This window comes from Phascolarctos cinereus, unplaced genomic scaffold, assembly GCF_003287225.1.
Source record: "Phascolarctos cinereus isolate Bilbo 61053 unplaced genomic scaffold, phaCin_HiC Scaffold_5;HRSCAF=322, whole genome shotgun sequence".
Taxonomy (NCBI): domain Eukaryota; kingdom Metazoa; phylum Chordata; class Mammalia; order Diprotodontia; family Phascolarctidae; genus Phascolarctos; species Phascolarctos cinereus.
The window spans coordinates 291,194,161-291,210,376 of record NW_027555958.1 but is presented as its reverse complement, the minus strand read 5'-3'; the positions used below and the strand labels follow the sequence as shown (position 1 = coordinate 291,210,376).

General features: G+C 37.0%; 1 protein-coding gene across 4 annotated transcripts in view; it reads left to right on the top strand.

The window, feature by feature from the left end:
- TLK2 (tousled like kinase 2) overlaps positions 1–16,216 on the top strand; it is a 159,440-nt gene that overhangs the window by 116,449 nt on the left and 26,775 nt on the right. For all 4 annotated transcript variants that reach the window (XM_078155945.1, XM_078155946.1, XM_020997511.2 and 1 more), the window contains 5 exons: positions 5,731–5,797; positions 6,670–6,767; positions 8,093–8,174; positions 10,468–10,559; positions 13,864–13,953. In XM_078155945.1, the coding sequence (XP_078012071.1) occupies positions 5,731–5,797; positions 6,670–6,767; positions 8,093–8,174; positions 10,468–10,559; positions 13,864–13,953 (429 nt within the window). The remainder of the gene's footprint in view (positions 1–5,730; positions 5,798–6,669; positions 6,768–8,092; positions 8,175–10,467; positions 10,560–13,863; positions 13,954–16,216) is intronic.

Here is a 16,216-nt window from a genome sequence, read left to right as displayed (position 1 = left end):
ATTATACTCAGTTTTGCTGGAAGTTATTCTTGGTTATAAGTTTGTATTCTTTGCAGTCTGGAATATGATATTCCAGGCTCTTTGCTCTTTTATCATAGTGACTGGCTGCTCAATTGTATGGGATCCTGACTGTGGCTTCTTGGTACTTGAATTCTTTCTTTTTGGCTTCTGGTAGTGTTATTTCTTTAACTTGGATGCTCTGGGTTTTGGCTGTGATATTACTGGGAGTTTACATTTTGTGATTTCTTCCAAGAAGTGACTGGTAGATTCTGTTTCCACTTTGCTCTCTGGTTCTAAGAGATCTGGGCAGTTTGGTTTTTTATTTTATTTTGTTTTGTTTTTTTGCTTTTTGGTGAGGCAGTTGGGGTTAAGTGACTTGGCCAGGGTCACACAGCTAGTACAGTTTGGTTTTTTTTAAAAGATTCCTTGAGTATAATGTCTCAGCTCTTTTTTTTGATCATGGCATTCAGATAGTTCAATGATTCTTAAATTACCTCTCCCTGATCAGTTTCCTAGACCAGTGGTTTTTTTTGCCTTACATGTTCTTCTATTTTTTAAAAAAGTCTTTGACTTTATTTTAATATTTCTTTTTGTCTCACGGAGTCATTGGCCTCTATTTGGTCCATTCTAATTTCAAGAAGTTGGTCGCTTGGGTATGATTTGTAGCTCTTGTACGGAGCTGTTAATTGCTTTTTCACTTTTTTCTTTCATAGCCCTCATTTCTTTTATATTTTTTTCTATAAGCACTCTCATTTCATTTGTAAAAACTTAAAAAAAAAAACCCAAACCTCTTGCTTTATCTTTTCCAGGAATTCTAATTGACCTTATGTCCAAGCTGTAATTTTCTCTGAAATTTTGCTTGTATGTGTTTCGGAGTCATTTTCTTCTTCTCAGTTTGTGTCTTTTAGCTTCACTGCCATCATAATTGCTTTTTATAATGAAATTATTTTTCTTTTCGCTCATTCTTCCAGCCCATTTCCTAACTTTGGAATTGATATTAGGGTTGGGCCTTGATGCACTTTTGGAGAGAGTATCTGGTTTGGTCCTGTTGCTACTTTCTTGGAGCACTGAATGTTGTGTTATTCCAGGATCTCAAGAACAGGCTAAGGACCTATAAATTTTCAGTGCTCCTAGAGTGGTCTAATCCAGGGCAAAATTGTAATTCACCCCTTTCCTTCTCCCCAAGTAGGTTGTTGGATCCAAGCAGCAGTGGAATGCTGCTGGTCTCATCCCTTATCAACTAGCTGGAAAACTTGGTTCAGAGTGACAAAATTGTGGACTGTCCTGATGTTTGTTGGTTATTTCTGACCTGGTTATTTCTTTGCAAGCTGACCTAGATGAAACTAAGACCCTGCACTGCTCCTGGGAATGATGCATTTCATTACTACTTGCTTCGGAAGTTTCCCCAGGCCTCTCGATTTGGGAATGCCACCCTTGGGCACAGGTCCTTCTTCTTAGGCTGCCCTTGATCTGTGACCTGGGACTTCCTAGTGGGCAACAAAGCTACTAGCTTCATTTACCACCTGGCTGCATTTTGAATTCTTTTGGACTTTGAACTTCTCCAGTCCCTGAGCTAGTTACCTCTTCTCCCCATTACCACTTTTCAGCTTCCTTTTGTGTATTGTCTTTCCCCATTAGATTGTAAGTTCCTCAAGGGCAGAGACTGTCTTTCTTTTTCAAAATATTTGTATTTGTGTCCCCAGCACTTAACATAATGCCTGGCATAGTGTGGGTGCTTAATAAATGTTTATTGACTGACAAGTTGGCACCATTTCCTAAAATGTTGTGGGTGTAGTGGTGCCTGGATATAGGGGCCTCCTCTTCTTGCCTTGGTGCTCAGCTTCCATATGGGCACTTGAGTGCTCTGAGCATGTTCCCGACCTGATCTCATCTCCAAAGCCAGTGTCTGCAGGCTTCGCTGTCTCCTTATGCTGACTTAGGCTGGATAAACGTCACACTTTTTCTGGATTTCAACATCAGAATTTGGTCTGGTGCATTTTTTAGGTTTGTTTGGTGTTTTGTGGAGGGGACCTCAGCTGTAATGCTTCCTGCTACTTTGCTGCCTTGGCTCTGCGTCCTGTCCTGCATTACTTTGATGGTTTTAGATTGATGGGGTTTTGTGGGAATGAATAGAGAAATGTTACAATTGTCTTTTAATTTATTCCTATAATGCAAAAATTTGCCATTTGAGAATATGACTAAAAAGTCAAGTGTGTACCACTTTGATTTTTGGTGGGTATGTATATTTTTGAAGTATGGAAAATGAATTTAATGAGGAGTAGGGTTTAACTGAGGTTAGGAGTGATAGATTGTAATATTAAGAGGGCTTGGCCTGTGTTAATAATCCCTTTAGGATATTTTATGTAGTACCAAGATAGAGATGAATAAGTGGCTCAGAATATTCAAAACTTTTGGAATATTGTTGCACATGTTGAAAATTTTTTAGGTTTTTAATTTCTGAAAGTTACATATTTGATATCTTTTCATACTTTTAACAAAAGCGGCGGGGGGTGGAGCCAAGATGGCGGAATGAAAGCAGTGACTTCCTTGAGCTCTCCCCCAAACCCCTCCAAATGCCTATAAAAAATGGCTCTAAACAAATTCTAAAGCAGCAGAACCCACAGAAAGACAGAGTGAACCAAATTTCCAGCCCAAGACAATCTGGATGGTTGATCAGAAAGGTATATCGTGCTGGTCTGGGAGAGGAGCGCAGTTCGGCATGGGCGCACAGGCCACAGCTAACCTGCAGCAGGCCTCAGGAGGACTGAATCTCGGGCAGATGTGGCGGCTTCCAGACCTCTCAACCCACAAATGCTGAAGACAGCTTAGAAGGTCAGTGGGAAAAGTCTGTTTCTGCAGTGAGAGAGGAGCTAGGTCAGAGCCAGAGCATGGGCGCTGGGGCAGTGGCTGCGTCCTGAGCTTCCAGCCCACAGACTGAGGGGGAATCCAGTGGCTGATCAGAGAGGGATTGCAGGGATCTCTTTGCCAGTGCTGAGGCAGGAATCTCTTGCTTTTGCCCGTGCTTGGATCTGGGTCACAGTTCTGGGCGGCAGTCCTGGGGCGAGGAGGAGTGCTGGCACGGTGGAGCTTGTAGTGGCAGAGGAGAGGAAACCTTCCTCACAGTTCCAGTACTGAAAGGAGTGCTTGTGGTTACTAATAGACCAGAGCACGGGCCAGGAATGGACTAAACACCTCATCCCCTTATCATACCACCTTGCAAGAACTGAAAATTTACAGTTCCCTACAAGTATCTCTAAAACAGCTGTATAAATCCCCCAAGCTTGGGACAATATATTCTCCACATTGGAAGCAGACTCTTACCTTAACAGAGTTTAAGACTCAAGTAATTGGCTGGGATCATGAGCAAGCAGCGCAAAAAGAGTCAGACTGTATTATCTTACTTTGGTGACAAAGAAGATCAAAATACAAGAGAAGACAACAAGTCAAAGCTCCTACATCCAAAGCCTCCAAGAAAAATGAATCAGTCCCAGGCCTTGGAAGAGCTCAAAAGGGATTTTGAGAAGCAAGTAAGAGAAGTAGAGGAAAACTGGGAAGAGAAATGAGTGATGCAAGAAATCATGAAAAAAAGTCAACAGCTTGCTAAAGGAGACCCAAAAAATACTGAAGAAAATAATACTTTAAAAAAATAGCCTAACCCAAATGGCAAAAGAGGTCCAAAAAGCCAATGAGGAGAAGAATGCCTGAAAAAGAAAAATTGGCCAAACGGAAAAGGAAGTCCAAAAGCTTACTGAAGAAAATACTTCCTTAAAAATTAGAATAGAGCAATTGGAAGCTAGTGACTTTATGAGAACAAGACACTGTAAACAATCCAAAAGAATGAAAAATAGAAAAATGTGAAATATCTCATTGGAAAAACAACTGACTGGAAAATAGATCCAGGAGAGAGAATTTAAAAATTATTGGACTATTTGAAAGCCATGATCAAGAAAAAAGCCTAGACATCATCTTTCAAGAAATTATCAAGGAAAACTGCCCTGATATTTTAGAACCAGAGGGCAAAATAGAAATTGAAAGAATCCATCGGTCTCCTCCTGAAAGAGATCCCAAAGGAAAACTCCTAGGAATATTGTAGCCAAATTCCAGAGTTCCCAGGTCAAGGAGAAAATTACAAGCAGCCAGAAAGAAACAATTCAAGTATTGTGGAAACAATCAGGATAACACAAGATTTAGCAGCTTCTACATTAAAGGACTGCAGGGCATGGAATATAATATTCCGGAGGGCAAAGGATATAGGATTACAACCAAGAATCATTGAGTATAATCCTTCAGGGGAAAAAAATGGGCATTCAGTGAAATAGAGAACTTTCAAGCATTCTTGATGGAAAGACCAGAGCTGAATAGAAAATTTGACTTTCAAACAAGACTCAAGTGGAACATGAAGAGGTAAACAGGAAAGAGAAATCATAAGAGACTTATTAAGGTTGATCTGTTTACATTCCTGCCTGGAAAGATGATATTTATAACTCATGACACCTTTGTCAGTATTAGGGTAGTTGGAGGGGGGAAAATTATATGTATGTAGATAGATAAGATAGATAGATAGATAGATAGATAGATAGATAGATAGATAGATAGATAGATAGAGGGCACAGGGTGAGTTGAAGATTAAGGGGTCATATCTGGAGAATAAAATTAAGGGATGAGAGGATTATCTAGGAGAAGAAAGGGAGAGGTAGAAGGGTAAATTATCTCACAAAAAACAGAAAAGAAAAGGCTCTTACAGTGGAGGGGAAATGGGGGAAAGTGAGGGGGAATCAGTGAATCTTATTCTCATAGGATTTGGCTTAAGGAGGGAATAACATACATTCAATTGGGTATGGAAATCTGTCTTACCCTACAGGAAATAAGGGGGAAGGGGAGAGAGCAGGGGATGATAGAGAGGAGGGCAGATTGGGAAAGGGGTAATCAGAAGCAAATACTTCTGAGGAGGGACAGGGTCAAAAGAAAGAATAGAATAAATGGGGGGCAGGATAGGATTAAGGGAAATAGAGTTAGTTTTTCACAACATGTCTACTATGGAAGTGTTTTGCATGTGCACATGTATAACTATATTGAGTTGCTTGCCTTTTCAATGAGCATGGGTGGTGGGGAGGGAGGAAGGGAGAAAATTTGGAACCCAAAGTTTTAAACACACATGTTTTTTAAAAAAAATTGTTTTCACATGCAACTGGGAAATAAGAAATACAGAAATGGGGTACAGAAGTGTATCCTGCCCTGCAGGAAAATAGAAGGGGAAGGGGATGACAGAAGTGGGGGAGAGATAGAAGAGAAGGCAGGCTAGGGGAAGGGGTATTCAGAATGCATGCCATATTGGGGTGGGGGAGGGGTGAGATGGGGTGAAAATTTGAAACTCAAAATCTTGTGGAAGTAAATGTTGAAAACTAAAAATAAATAAATTTATATCAAAAAACAAAAAAAAAGTGGCATATGAGACATAGGACTGATTTTATAGGAACTGTGATCCAAGAAACTTTTCCGCATCATTTTCATATATGATAAAATTAGACTTTTTACTTGAAAGTTGAACCTCCAAATTATAAATTTTCTTCCCTAGGCTATCTGAACTGCATAATAATCCTTCCTCTGATTATATTTTATTCACAACTGAATATGTTTTGCCATACATCTTGCTACTTTCAGGTAAACAGGCACAATTTTTTATAATTATAGGCAACCAACTGACTGGAAATTCTTTTCTTATTTTCCCAGGTTAACATTAGCTGAATACCATGAACAAGAAGAAATCTTTAAACTCAGACTAGGTCATCTTAAAAAGGTAAGAGTTAGTTCTGTACTGTGTTCATAGTTTCACATTAATTCATTAAGAGTTTCAGGGAACACTAAAGATCTTACTTTTGAAGTTTTAAAAATGCCTTCTCTTCTTTTTATCTTCTGATGAATTCATTTTAGTTTTTGAGTTTCCTATCCTCAGTCCCATTTGAGAACTATTCTAAAGTTTAGTGATTGTCTGGAAATAAGTGGTAATTTAATATAAACTCTGTCCATTGCCATTAGGGTTCCCTAAGGTAAAAATTAAGTATTCAGAGAAGCATATTGGTTTTAAAATTATGTTACAGTTCTTTCATTGATTTCAAAAAAGTAGCAGCAATTGTATTCATTCTTGAGCAAGTAAGACTAGAAAATGGATTTAATATCATTCCCTGAATATCACAGGTTCTGTGTGCTCATTCTACTGATGACTTATGTGGGTGTTTAAAAAATACGAATAATTCACCTTCAGTATCTAGTAACTAGCTGTTCATAGAGTCTTTAAAATAATTTGCTTATGATGTGTGCTGTTGCTTATAATAAAAGTTACTTTCTAATTTAATATTTTGGTTCCCATTTTTTTGCCATTGGATCTTTGATAGAAGTGACATCAAATAAGGTTCTAAGTCTAACCTCACTGACTGAATTTTTGTCTGTAATATTTATAAAAATCGCCCAGATTTTTTTTCCCTTGGGGGAGCTAAAGTCCCTACTAAAGTCTGGCTCATGAAGTAATTCTTTTCTTTGTGCCAACCAGATTGTTATCTTATATTGAAGAATAAGTGAAATATTTATCTGTGGTTACTTTTTTTTAAAAAGGCTGTGAAAACGAAAGTACTTACAGTTCTAAGTTATCTTTTCCTTTTAATTTCATTTCAGGAGGAAGCAGAAATCCAGGCAGAGCTGGAAAGGCTAGAGAGAGTTAGAAATCTACATATCAGGGAATTAAAAAGGATACATAATGAAGATAATTCACAGTAAGCACTTTTTAGGAATGTTTGTACACATTCTGGCATTGAGTTGGAATTTCTGAAATGGTGTGACTGTTATAGGCTTTGACAACTTGATTAAAGAGCTACCGGTAGATAAGAAATTGTCATATGTACATATTTATTTGTGGTGAGTAGAGCATCTTTGCTGGTAAGCATAGACAGTTCACTTTGCACATAAGTCATATAGAGAGTAACTTGATCATGAGCAGCTTTTCAGACACAGCTTATTCCAGCAGAAAGAGCTCTCCTCTGGCAATCAGGAGACCTGAGTATATGACCAAGCTTTGCCCTTAACTTGATTCCCTGGCTGCCATTTCCCTTATTTGTAAAATGAGGGTATTCAGCTAGGATCAGGGGACCTTAGAGGGGACCTTAGAGGCCATCTAATCCAATCTCATCATTTTATGAATGAGAAAATTGAGTGCCAAAGAAGTTCATGGGGAGTTGAAGTATTGGAGGTGGGATTTAGATCTTTTGACTCAAAGCCAGTGGTACCATGCTGCGTTCATAACCTTTTAACTCAGGTCTAAGTTTCTGTGGTTCTGTGAACAAAGTAAAAGTGTCATTGGGTACACAGTGTCATTGACTACACACCAGTATTGTGGGCAAATACTTAACTTTTCTTTTAGAGAAATCCAAGGTCTGGAATTGTTATGGAATGTAGTTTATGATAGAATTCAATAGCTTCTACTTAAAATTTGTTCCTTTTCTCATTTTTTTTCTGATTCTAAACTATGAGTTTTATGACAATTACTGGTTCATGCGTCTCTGCTTTACCAGTGAACCAGATAATTTTTAAATAAGGAAGGCATTTTGGGGCAGTCCAGTTTCCAAGTGTTCCAAGATAAAAAGTAGTAAGTGGAACCTTTTCTTGTTTTCTATTTGCCAGTGACTGTTTATTTTTTCAATCAGATTATTTTATTTAGAAAAAACAAACAAACAAAAACAAGAGGCAGTTTTAATAGCATTCCATGTGTAATGGAGAACAGTTGATGTTTATGTAGTGCTTCAAGGTTCCCAGAGTGCTTTGTTTGAAAATTTAAAAATATAATTTCATTGATACCCTTTTTGTCATAATAAGTTCTGGGTAGCTCTTTGAGTCAACCCCAAAGGATTGTATATAGGTATTTGCTAGTCCTTTGAATTATAATTTCTTTACAAAAATGAGTTTTGTGCTAAATATTAAGATGCTTCCAAAAGATACTTAATATTTAATACCCCTTCTATATTATATTTTTTGTGAATTTTGCAGAGCATGGAGACTACATAGTTCTTGCCCTCAAGAAGTAACAGTATTTTTGTTTCCATAGATTTAAAGATCATCCAACGCTAAATGACAGATACTTGTTGTTACATCTATTGGGTAGAGGCGGTTTCAGTGAAGTTTACAAGGTAAGTGTTGGGAACTTGGCCACTGTAAATGATGGCTAAACTAAAATTAAATAAATGTCCTGCCTACTTGGAGAATTTTTTAAATAGTGAAATCAGACAGTTAACATCAGGTTTTTGGTACATGAACAGAAACTTCAAGAATGCTTCATAGGCAGTTCTGATCTAAAAATCAAGTTCTTTATTTTGACCAGACTTTAATCTTTCTGAATCATATTGCTCACTAGCCCTCACATTTAGTGTGTCTTGATGCAAAGCAGGTTAATTGAGCCTCTCTTGTCACAGGACCACTGTGCCTATAGATACATTACTAAATACTTGATTTGGCCAAACGTTTATAATGGGTCATTAGCCAAGAACTGTTCAAATATCTTGAGCAGGCAAAGCACCTGTGAGCATCATGGATACTATATCAAATGTTACTTAATATTGTATTAAAATGATGTTTGACTCCAAAACAGAATGGCTGGCATTGAACATTGGGAAATTTTAAAAATCCTCACTCAGATATTCTTTCCCCTCTAAGTCTTCACTAATAAATCTAGGTCTATAGGAGGAAAGCCATTGTTAATGTTTGATCTTAGCAAATAATTGTGAAGTTGGAACTAGTTCTTTGATTTTTTTTCTTCTTCCTGTCAAGATCATCAAAGTCAGATTTTTAGTGTTTCACAAGTGCTTTCCAACAACTGTAGATAACTTTTTTTGTGGTGATATATATTCTTGATGCCTAGCTATATGGAAGAACTTGGTAGATATGGGAAGCACTCAAACTGAAAAACTCACTGAACCTTAAAATGGTTAACTTTTGATGTTTACATTTGGCCAGAGCCAACATTTAAGACAACCAAGTGATGTTTTACTTGGTTGTAATTTGCTGTGCAAATGGGCATTAATATAATCAGGTAAATAATTTCTAAAGCCTAAAACCCCCCCACTTAATGCTATATTACTTTATAACATAGTATAATAATAACATATGTAATATAGTATACTGTAGGCTTTACATAAGTTATCGTGAAGGTTTCAAAGTAGAAGGGTTTTTTTAATTACTTGTATTGATTTATCAAAAATTTTTTTATTTATGGGTACCGCCTTCATTTTCCCTTCGTATGATACTTAAAATGGATCAACATAGTTCACGTTTACAGTTTTCTTCTATCGGGACATTGCCAAGAGCCACTACTTGGACAGTTAAAAGATGGTACCAGTGCTTTTATAGGCCGTTACTAGGTAGTACAAAGTGTGCATAGTACTGAAAGGCAAAGTGGCAGAAAGTAAGAATTGCTAGCATGTAATTACCTAATGCTAGGCAACACTTCTGAGAGCTTTACATAGGTCCTATTTAGAGAAAAACTATTATATTAAATCTGAATTTGCAAAACAGATACTAATGAATCATTAGTCATACCTTACAAGGAATATTGTAGGATTCCCTACTTGTAGGAGAGAGAACTTCCCTTGTGCAAATGATTTCGGATTCTAAAGTGTGATTTGCAGGATCACATCTATTAAGATAGTGAGAGGTCACATATACTTCTCACTTTATGATGTGAAACCTTCTTGTTAATTCTAAACTCATCAACAGGGCCATTTGTTGGTGGAAGTATGCCTTTCCTCTCTTAGCAATCCTAGAGAAGAGCCATAGTACCAGTTGCTCCTAGACAGTGTTTGAGTCAAACTTACTTGTAGTTTAAGGGTTTTAAAGCTGCTTCTTTAGTCTTTATTTTATGATGTGATCTGAAGGGGTAGGGTTGGTCTCTGTCCTTTCTGTCTCTTACCTCAATAATGGTTAACAAATTGTAGAATCATTTTCCAGATAATCTTACCTCAAGGAACTGTGCTGAGAGAGGACATTTAATGATTGAATATTCTATTCTGTTTGTTGCCTAATGGGTAGTATTTTTCATTCCCCAGCTTCATAAGAGTGATAGAGGAATAACTATTTGAGCACTTGACATCCCAGTTTTAGCTCTCTCAAGGGTTGTTTGACAATAACCATTTGATTATGAGTTGTCCATTCGTGGTTTATGTGATGTTTGTGTTTTCTAGATCATGTGATGCTATTATGTTTGGATAGTTCTGAATTATCAGATCAGAAATTTAAAGTAGTTGGAGGCTCTTCTGAAATAAATGGGTATTATAATGAGGTGCCGTCTGCTGCCAGAGTCATTTAAATATTTTGGATCTTTAATTATATTGAAGTGAAAAACAAGAGCTTCAAGTTAGTTGCCCCTGCCTGTAGAATTGGTTTGAATTTCTCTGCCAGAATATGATCTAAATTTCCTTCTCTTTGTAGGCATTCGATTTAACAGAACAGAGATATGTAGCTGTGAAAATTCACCAGTTAAATAAAAACTGGAGAGATGAAAAAAAGGAGAATTACCACAAGTAAGTGAACTTTCTAGGGACAGATTTCTCTTTCTAAGTCATTCAATCATCAGAAGCTCCAGTCAGTCAGCAAGCATTGCCTGCTTAATATATGCTACGCACTGTGCTAAGCACAGGGGGATATAATGAAAGGCAAAAAGCAGTCCTTGTTCTCAAGGATCTCACATTCTAATGGAGGATACAAGGTGTAAATAATTTTATACATTCAAGATACAGTCAGAGTAGATGGGAGGTACCCTGTCTGCTGTTCAAAGGCAAATGAATGGGACCATGAGGAAGCAGATATATACAGAGAAGCTATATTATAGGATCTGTGCCTTTAATGCCATTATAGTAATGCATTTGAAGCAACTACTTATCTTCATTGTCCGTGATCCTGTGATTCTGTATAGTGACAAACAGTACAGTAGATTGAATGCTTTATGTTGGTGACTTAGTGAAGGTTTGTATCCTGTTAATCTTTTGGTTCTTTTCTTTCGAGGGGAGTATACCACACTAAAATGGGGGCCTGAGGGAACGGTATTAGTATGATCTTTTCAAGTTAGTTGTTATGTATTAAATCTTGTAATTCTTTGTTCCTTTAGTGTCAGGCTCTGGCTGTTTTCTCTTTCTTTCTACAAGATTGGAGACATTGTAAATTAGTTTTGCTTTGGAGATTAGGCAGATTTAATTTGTTGTTAGACTGCCTATCAGATTTAACATTTAAAATTTGGTGGTATATTAAACTAGACAAAACACTGACAGTAGGTGCTGAACACTAACAGAAAGCTGCCTTTGACAGGTCAGGTTTTTTGTATAAACATTTCTGCTTTGTAGTGGTAAATGAAGCACTAGAAAAGTAACAGTGATATTTGAGGTGGCTTGTGAAACCTATGGATCTATCAAAGTAGTTGTGTCACCACACTTACTTTGATGCACAGAGTCCACCCTTTTTTACATCCTGCTTGAATGCATCCAGCCTCCAGCGTATCCTAGGAAGGCAGATGTAGCCCAGGTGATTTTGATGAGCCATTCCATTGAAAGCACATGTCACATAAATAAATACATTCCACTGGCTAAATATGTATTTATCAATGGATACTGAGGATAAATCAGAGACTAGAACTATGTATTCTTCTGACCAATTATGAGTGAGGCCACATGCAGTTCTAAGATTCCACAGTGCTTGAGGGTATCAGAACAGATTGTCATTGTTATTTTCTACCGACTAAAAATACCTTTCTGATCCATTTTTCTTTTGTGTTCTTTGGGTGATGATATGTATCATTTACTTACCTTGGTCATTCTTTATCAGTTGACTCTGGGGCCCAATCTTGGTATGGCCCTAAAGGCTAAAACACTTAGAGTTTAGTCAAAGAAAATCTCAGCATCTGTAGTATCTTGTAAATCAAGATACTAGGGAAAATAAGTATAATTGTTACCTTTAGCTCCTGGATTTATGAAGGGATTGAACAGCAGGCTTCTTGAATTAAGCTCTTCAAAGCAAAACTTCAAGCAGTTATTCCATTTATTTTGAGTAACTATTTTCACCCTAGTTTGTAACTAAGACATGAAAGAAGGAAAATATGCAAGCAGGGGCACTCAGGTGTTCTTATTCCCAGTTTGTTAGGCATAGCCAAAGAGTGAGGAGACTTAGGAAAAACTAGGGTCATGAGTAGCTGCTATATATGCCAGAGTGTTCTAATCCCCGTTATGACAGGGAGCTTGAGCAGAGTTAGTGATTCTTCTGAAATCCTATTTTCTTGTCTCAGGAACCATTGTTATGTTTTGTTATAACATACTAAATGATATCCAAGTAATCCTCATAAATCTGAAATTATAATACCTTCCAAAATTTAATTTTTCTTTACCAGAAGTCTTGGCAAAATACTGTAAGCTGCCTTGAACTCTAAAGGAGATCCATACTGGACATTTTGCCATAGTCTCTATAGAATGCTTAATTTTTAAACTAACTCCTAACCGTGAAGTGAAAGACCTCTCTTAATAATTGTAGAAAGTGTCTATTATGATAGTGTTGTCATTCTCTAATGATAATAAATAAGAAAAATATCAGTATTGAAAATGGAAAAAAAAAAGATTCACATGTAATGGGGGGGAGCATTATTGACATATTCTGTAGGATATAGGCTTTGAATTATTTTTCCCTAAATCCCTAAAATTCCCTGATTTGTAAAATCAAACTTTTTTCTAGTACTATTTGTACCAGAGTAACACATTTGTAAGGTATATGACCCAAATGGAGTAGCACTGAGCGTAGAAATGTGAAGCTTGGGATTGAAGTAGGCAAAAGAGATAAAAATGAATGAAGACATTTGGGGAGAGTTAGAGTTTATCCTGAGAATGATTTTTTTTAGGAATTATGAAAATAAATTTAGAATTGGGAGTACAGAAGAAAATTATTTATAGATTGTTATGCATTACATTCCAAAAATGATTTTTAAACAACTATATAGTAGGGAAATTTGTAAAGAAAATCACAGTCATTGCATGTCAATCAAAAGTATGCCTTATCCAAAGGCCCAGATAAAAGCAATTGTTTTTGAGACTCTAAATATATTTCCCTTTACAAATACAGAGTAAAGCAAAAATAAAAAACAAGAAGAATGTTGTCAGCCAATTTATTTTTATATTTATCCTTGGGATCCAAGATTCAGTGGTAGAAATATAATTGTGAGTAACAACATTCTTAGATTTGACTGGCTCATAGACTAAGCAGTACAATTAGATCTGAAGTCTAAGGTTAGTTTCAAATGATGCAAAACACCTTCAAGTGGTACTTTGAAATGTGATTTGAAATGCTACCAAACATATCTCTCCTGTAGCAAAGTAGCAAGGACTTTGTGTGGCACAACCTCTGAATCTTTTGCCCTTTGTCTGTACCATATGAAATTGGCTTATGTTTAGAAGTATTTCTACTAAATCAAGGGCTAAATTTATATGAAAAATGCCTCTTTTTAGCAAACTTCAATTTTCAGTTCTTTAGGCTGACAAAATAAGACATCAGAAACTTTTCAAACTGTTGTGACATTTCAGAAAATGAGCCTGATTTAGGCAAAATTCCATATGGCAGACATCATATTTAAGTATCTTTGAGGAGAGTTTCCCCTTCTTCTGTATGTCTATATTGCAGGAGTCAGATAAATGAAGTCAGAGGATTAAAGGGAGCAGGTGCAGACAGAGGGGGTAAATGAGTGATTTTTTTTGTTTTTGTTTTTGCTTTGGTTGATTCAGTGATATACTTAGAAAATAGCCCTGAAATACAAGTAAAGAACCATAACTTGTTAATTCTCTGTTTCATTTGTAGGCACGCATGTAGGGAATACCGAATTCACAAAGAACTGGATCATCCTCGGATAGTTAAGCTATATGACTACTTTTCACTTGATACTGACTCGTAAGTACTGTCCCAGATATGTAGACAGTCCCCATAATTTTCTAGGACCATGCCACAAGCATTTCTAGTGTTGAATAGGAAGACTATTACAGCCCAGTAACCCTCAAAACTAAGCCTATTAGTATTATGAGGAAGTGATTCCATACTAATTAATTGCATACTTTGGGGCCAAACAACCTATGCCAGTGAATATATGTTAGCTTTGCCCACTTTGGGGTCAGCCTTAAAAACCCTGAAGAAACTCCATTGCTCCTCAAGCCAATGAGCTTGACTTCAGTTCCTGGGAAAACTCTAAGATAGATCATTAAGCAGATCATTGGAGAATATCTAGAAAAGAAAGTAGTGATTACAAAGAGCCATCATTGACTTCAAGAAGAATAGGTCATTCCAGACTAACCTTATTTCCTTTTTTTGACAGGATTATTAAAATAGTAGATGAGAGGAATGCTGTGTGTATAGTTTACCTAGATTTTAGCGAAGTGTTTGATAGTGTATTTCATACTGTATTTGTGGAGAAGATGGCAAGACCTTCATGATATGATAACACAAATTAGATGGATTCAGAACGGTTGCATGGCTAGATAGACTCAGTCATTCATGGTTTAGTTTTGATTTAGTTAGTTCTCTGGTGAAATGCCTCAGGTTTCTCTGCCTTGTGCTCTTTAAGGTTTTTATTAATGACTTGGATAAAGGCATAGATGGCGTGCTCATCGTATTTGAAGACAACACAAAGCTGGGAGGGATAGTTAACACACTGGATTACAGTCAACTTCCAAAAAGAATCCAGTAAGAGTCTGATACTTGCATCTAAAAAATTATCTTCACCAGTGCAAGATGGGGTTAGGGAGTTGGATAGAGAACAGTTGTTCTGATAAATTTCTAAGAGTTTTAGTAGACTGCAAGTTCAGTATAATGTGGCTACCCAAAAAGCTAATGTGTTCTTGTACTACATTAAAAGAAACATAGCTTCCAGGAATAGAGAGGAAAGTCCCATTTTATTCTGCTTTTGTCAGACTTCACCTGGAGTATTGTTTTCAGTTCTGAGCACCATAGTCCAGACATGAATAAACTGGGGGATGGCTAGTTGAGTGGTAAAGGGACTTGAGTGTGTGTCATATAAGCAACAGTTGAAGGAACTGGGAATGCTTAGCCCAGAGAAGAGAAGCCCTGGGGGGGTGGGGTAGGAGGGAAAGGGAAACAAAGGATACTGCTTTCATGTATTTGAAGGGCTGTCACATGGAACTGTAGTTAAGAGTTGTTCTCTTAGGTTCCAGAGAACAGAACCAGTATCAGTGGATTCCAGAGAGGCAAATTTTAGCTCAGTGTAAGAAAACTTCCTTACGATGCAAATTGTGCAATACAATTACAAAGAGCCATTGTTGGCTTCTAAATAAGGAACTATGGAAAACACTGCAGAAACTGAAGAGGTTACCTCAAGAGGTGGTGGATTACCCGTCCTTGGAGGTCTTTAAGTAGACACTGGATATTGGGTATATTACAATGGGCTTTCTTTTTTTTTTTTTTTGCTTATGGGTTGGATTAGATGGTCGTTGAGGTCCCTTCCAACTCTGAAGTTCTGTAATTCTAATCAAAGATATGAGTTTTCACTGGGGCAATGAACATAAATATAACACAAATGAAAAGGGTATGTTTCTGTGATAATTGTTATATTAATGTTGCATACTTGGTTTAGAGGCTTTCTAAAAATCTTTGGACATTGCCCTGATAATTCTGATCTGGACCAGACTACTATATAATAGAGACCCTGGGCCTGACCAGATCCTTACTGGTGATCTCCCTAGGAATCTGCTTCAGCTCACATATGCTGCAAAGGTCACACAATCACAGAGATTTAGAGTTGGGAACGATCTAAAAGACACATTATTCCTGGATTTTAAGCCAGTGTCTTCCTAGCCAGATATTCACTTCACAAAGCAGTTTTTCTTTTCTGCATCCCTCTCAGTCAGTGGTCTTCAATTTTTGGCCATGATTTCACAGTCTTTGGCAATACTTATTTGGTTTCTACCTATCCTTCATGAATTACCAGAAGTGGATAATAGTTACTCATTTTAATGTGATTTAAAAGGTTCTGTTTTGTCTTGGATATCTGCCCCATAAAGACAGTAGACATTTCTGTTGTTTTCATATCAATATACATTTCCTCAGTATCCCATAAATAGGAGATCACCAACTACTGTCATTCTTCTTTTCGTCCTCTGATGCTTACTGGATTATCTCTCACTGTATAGCTCTATAGGATTAC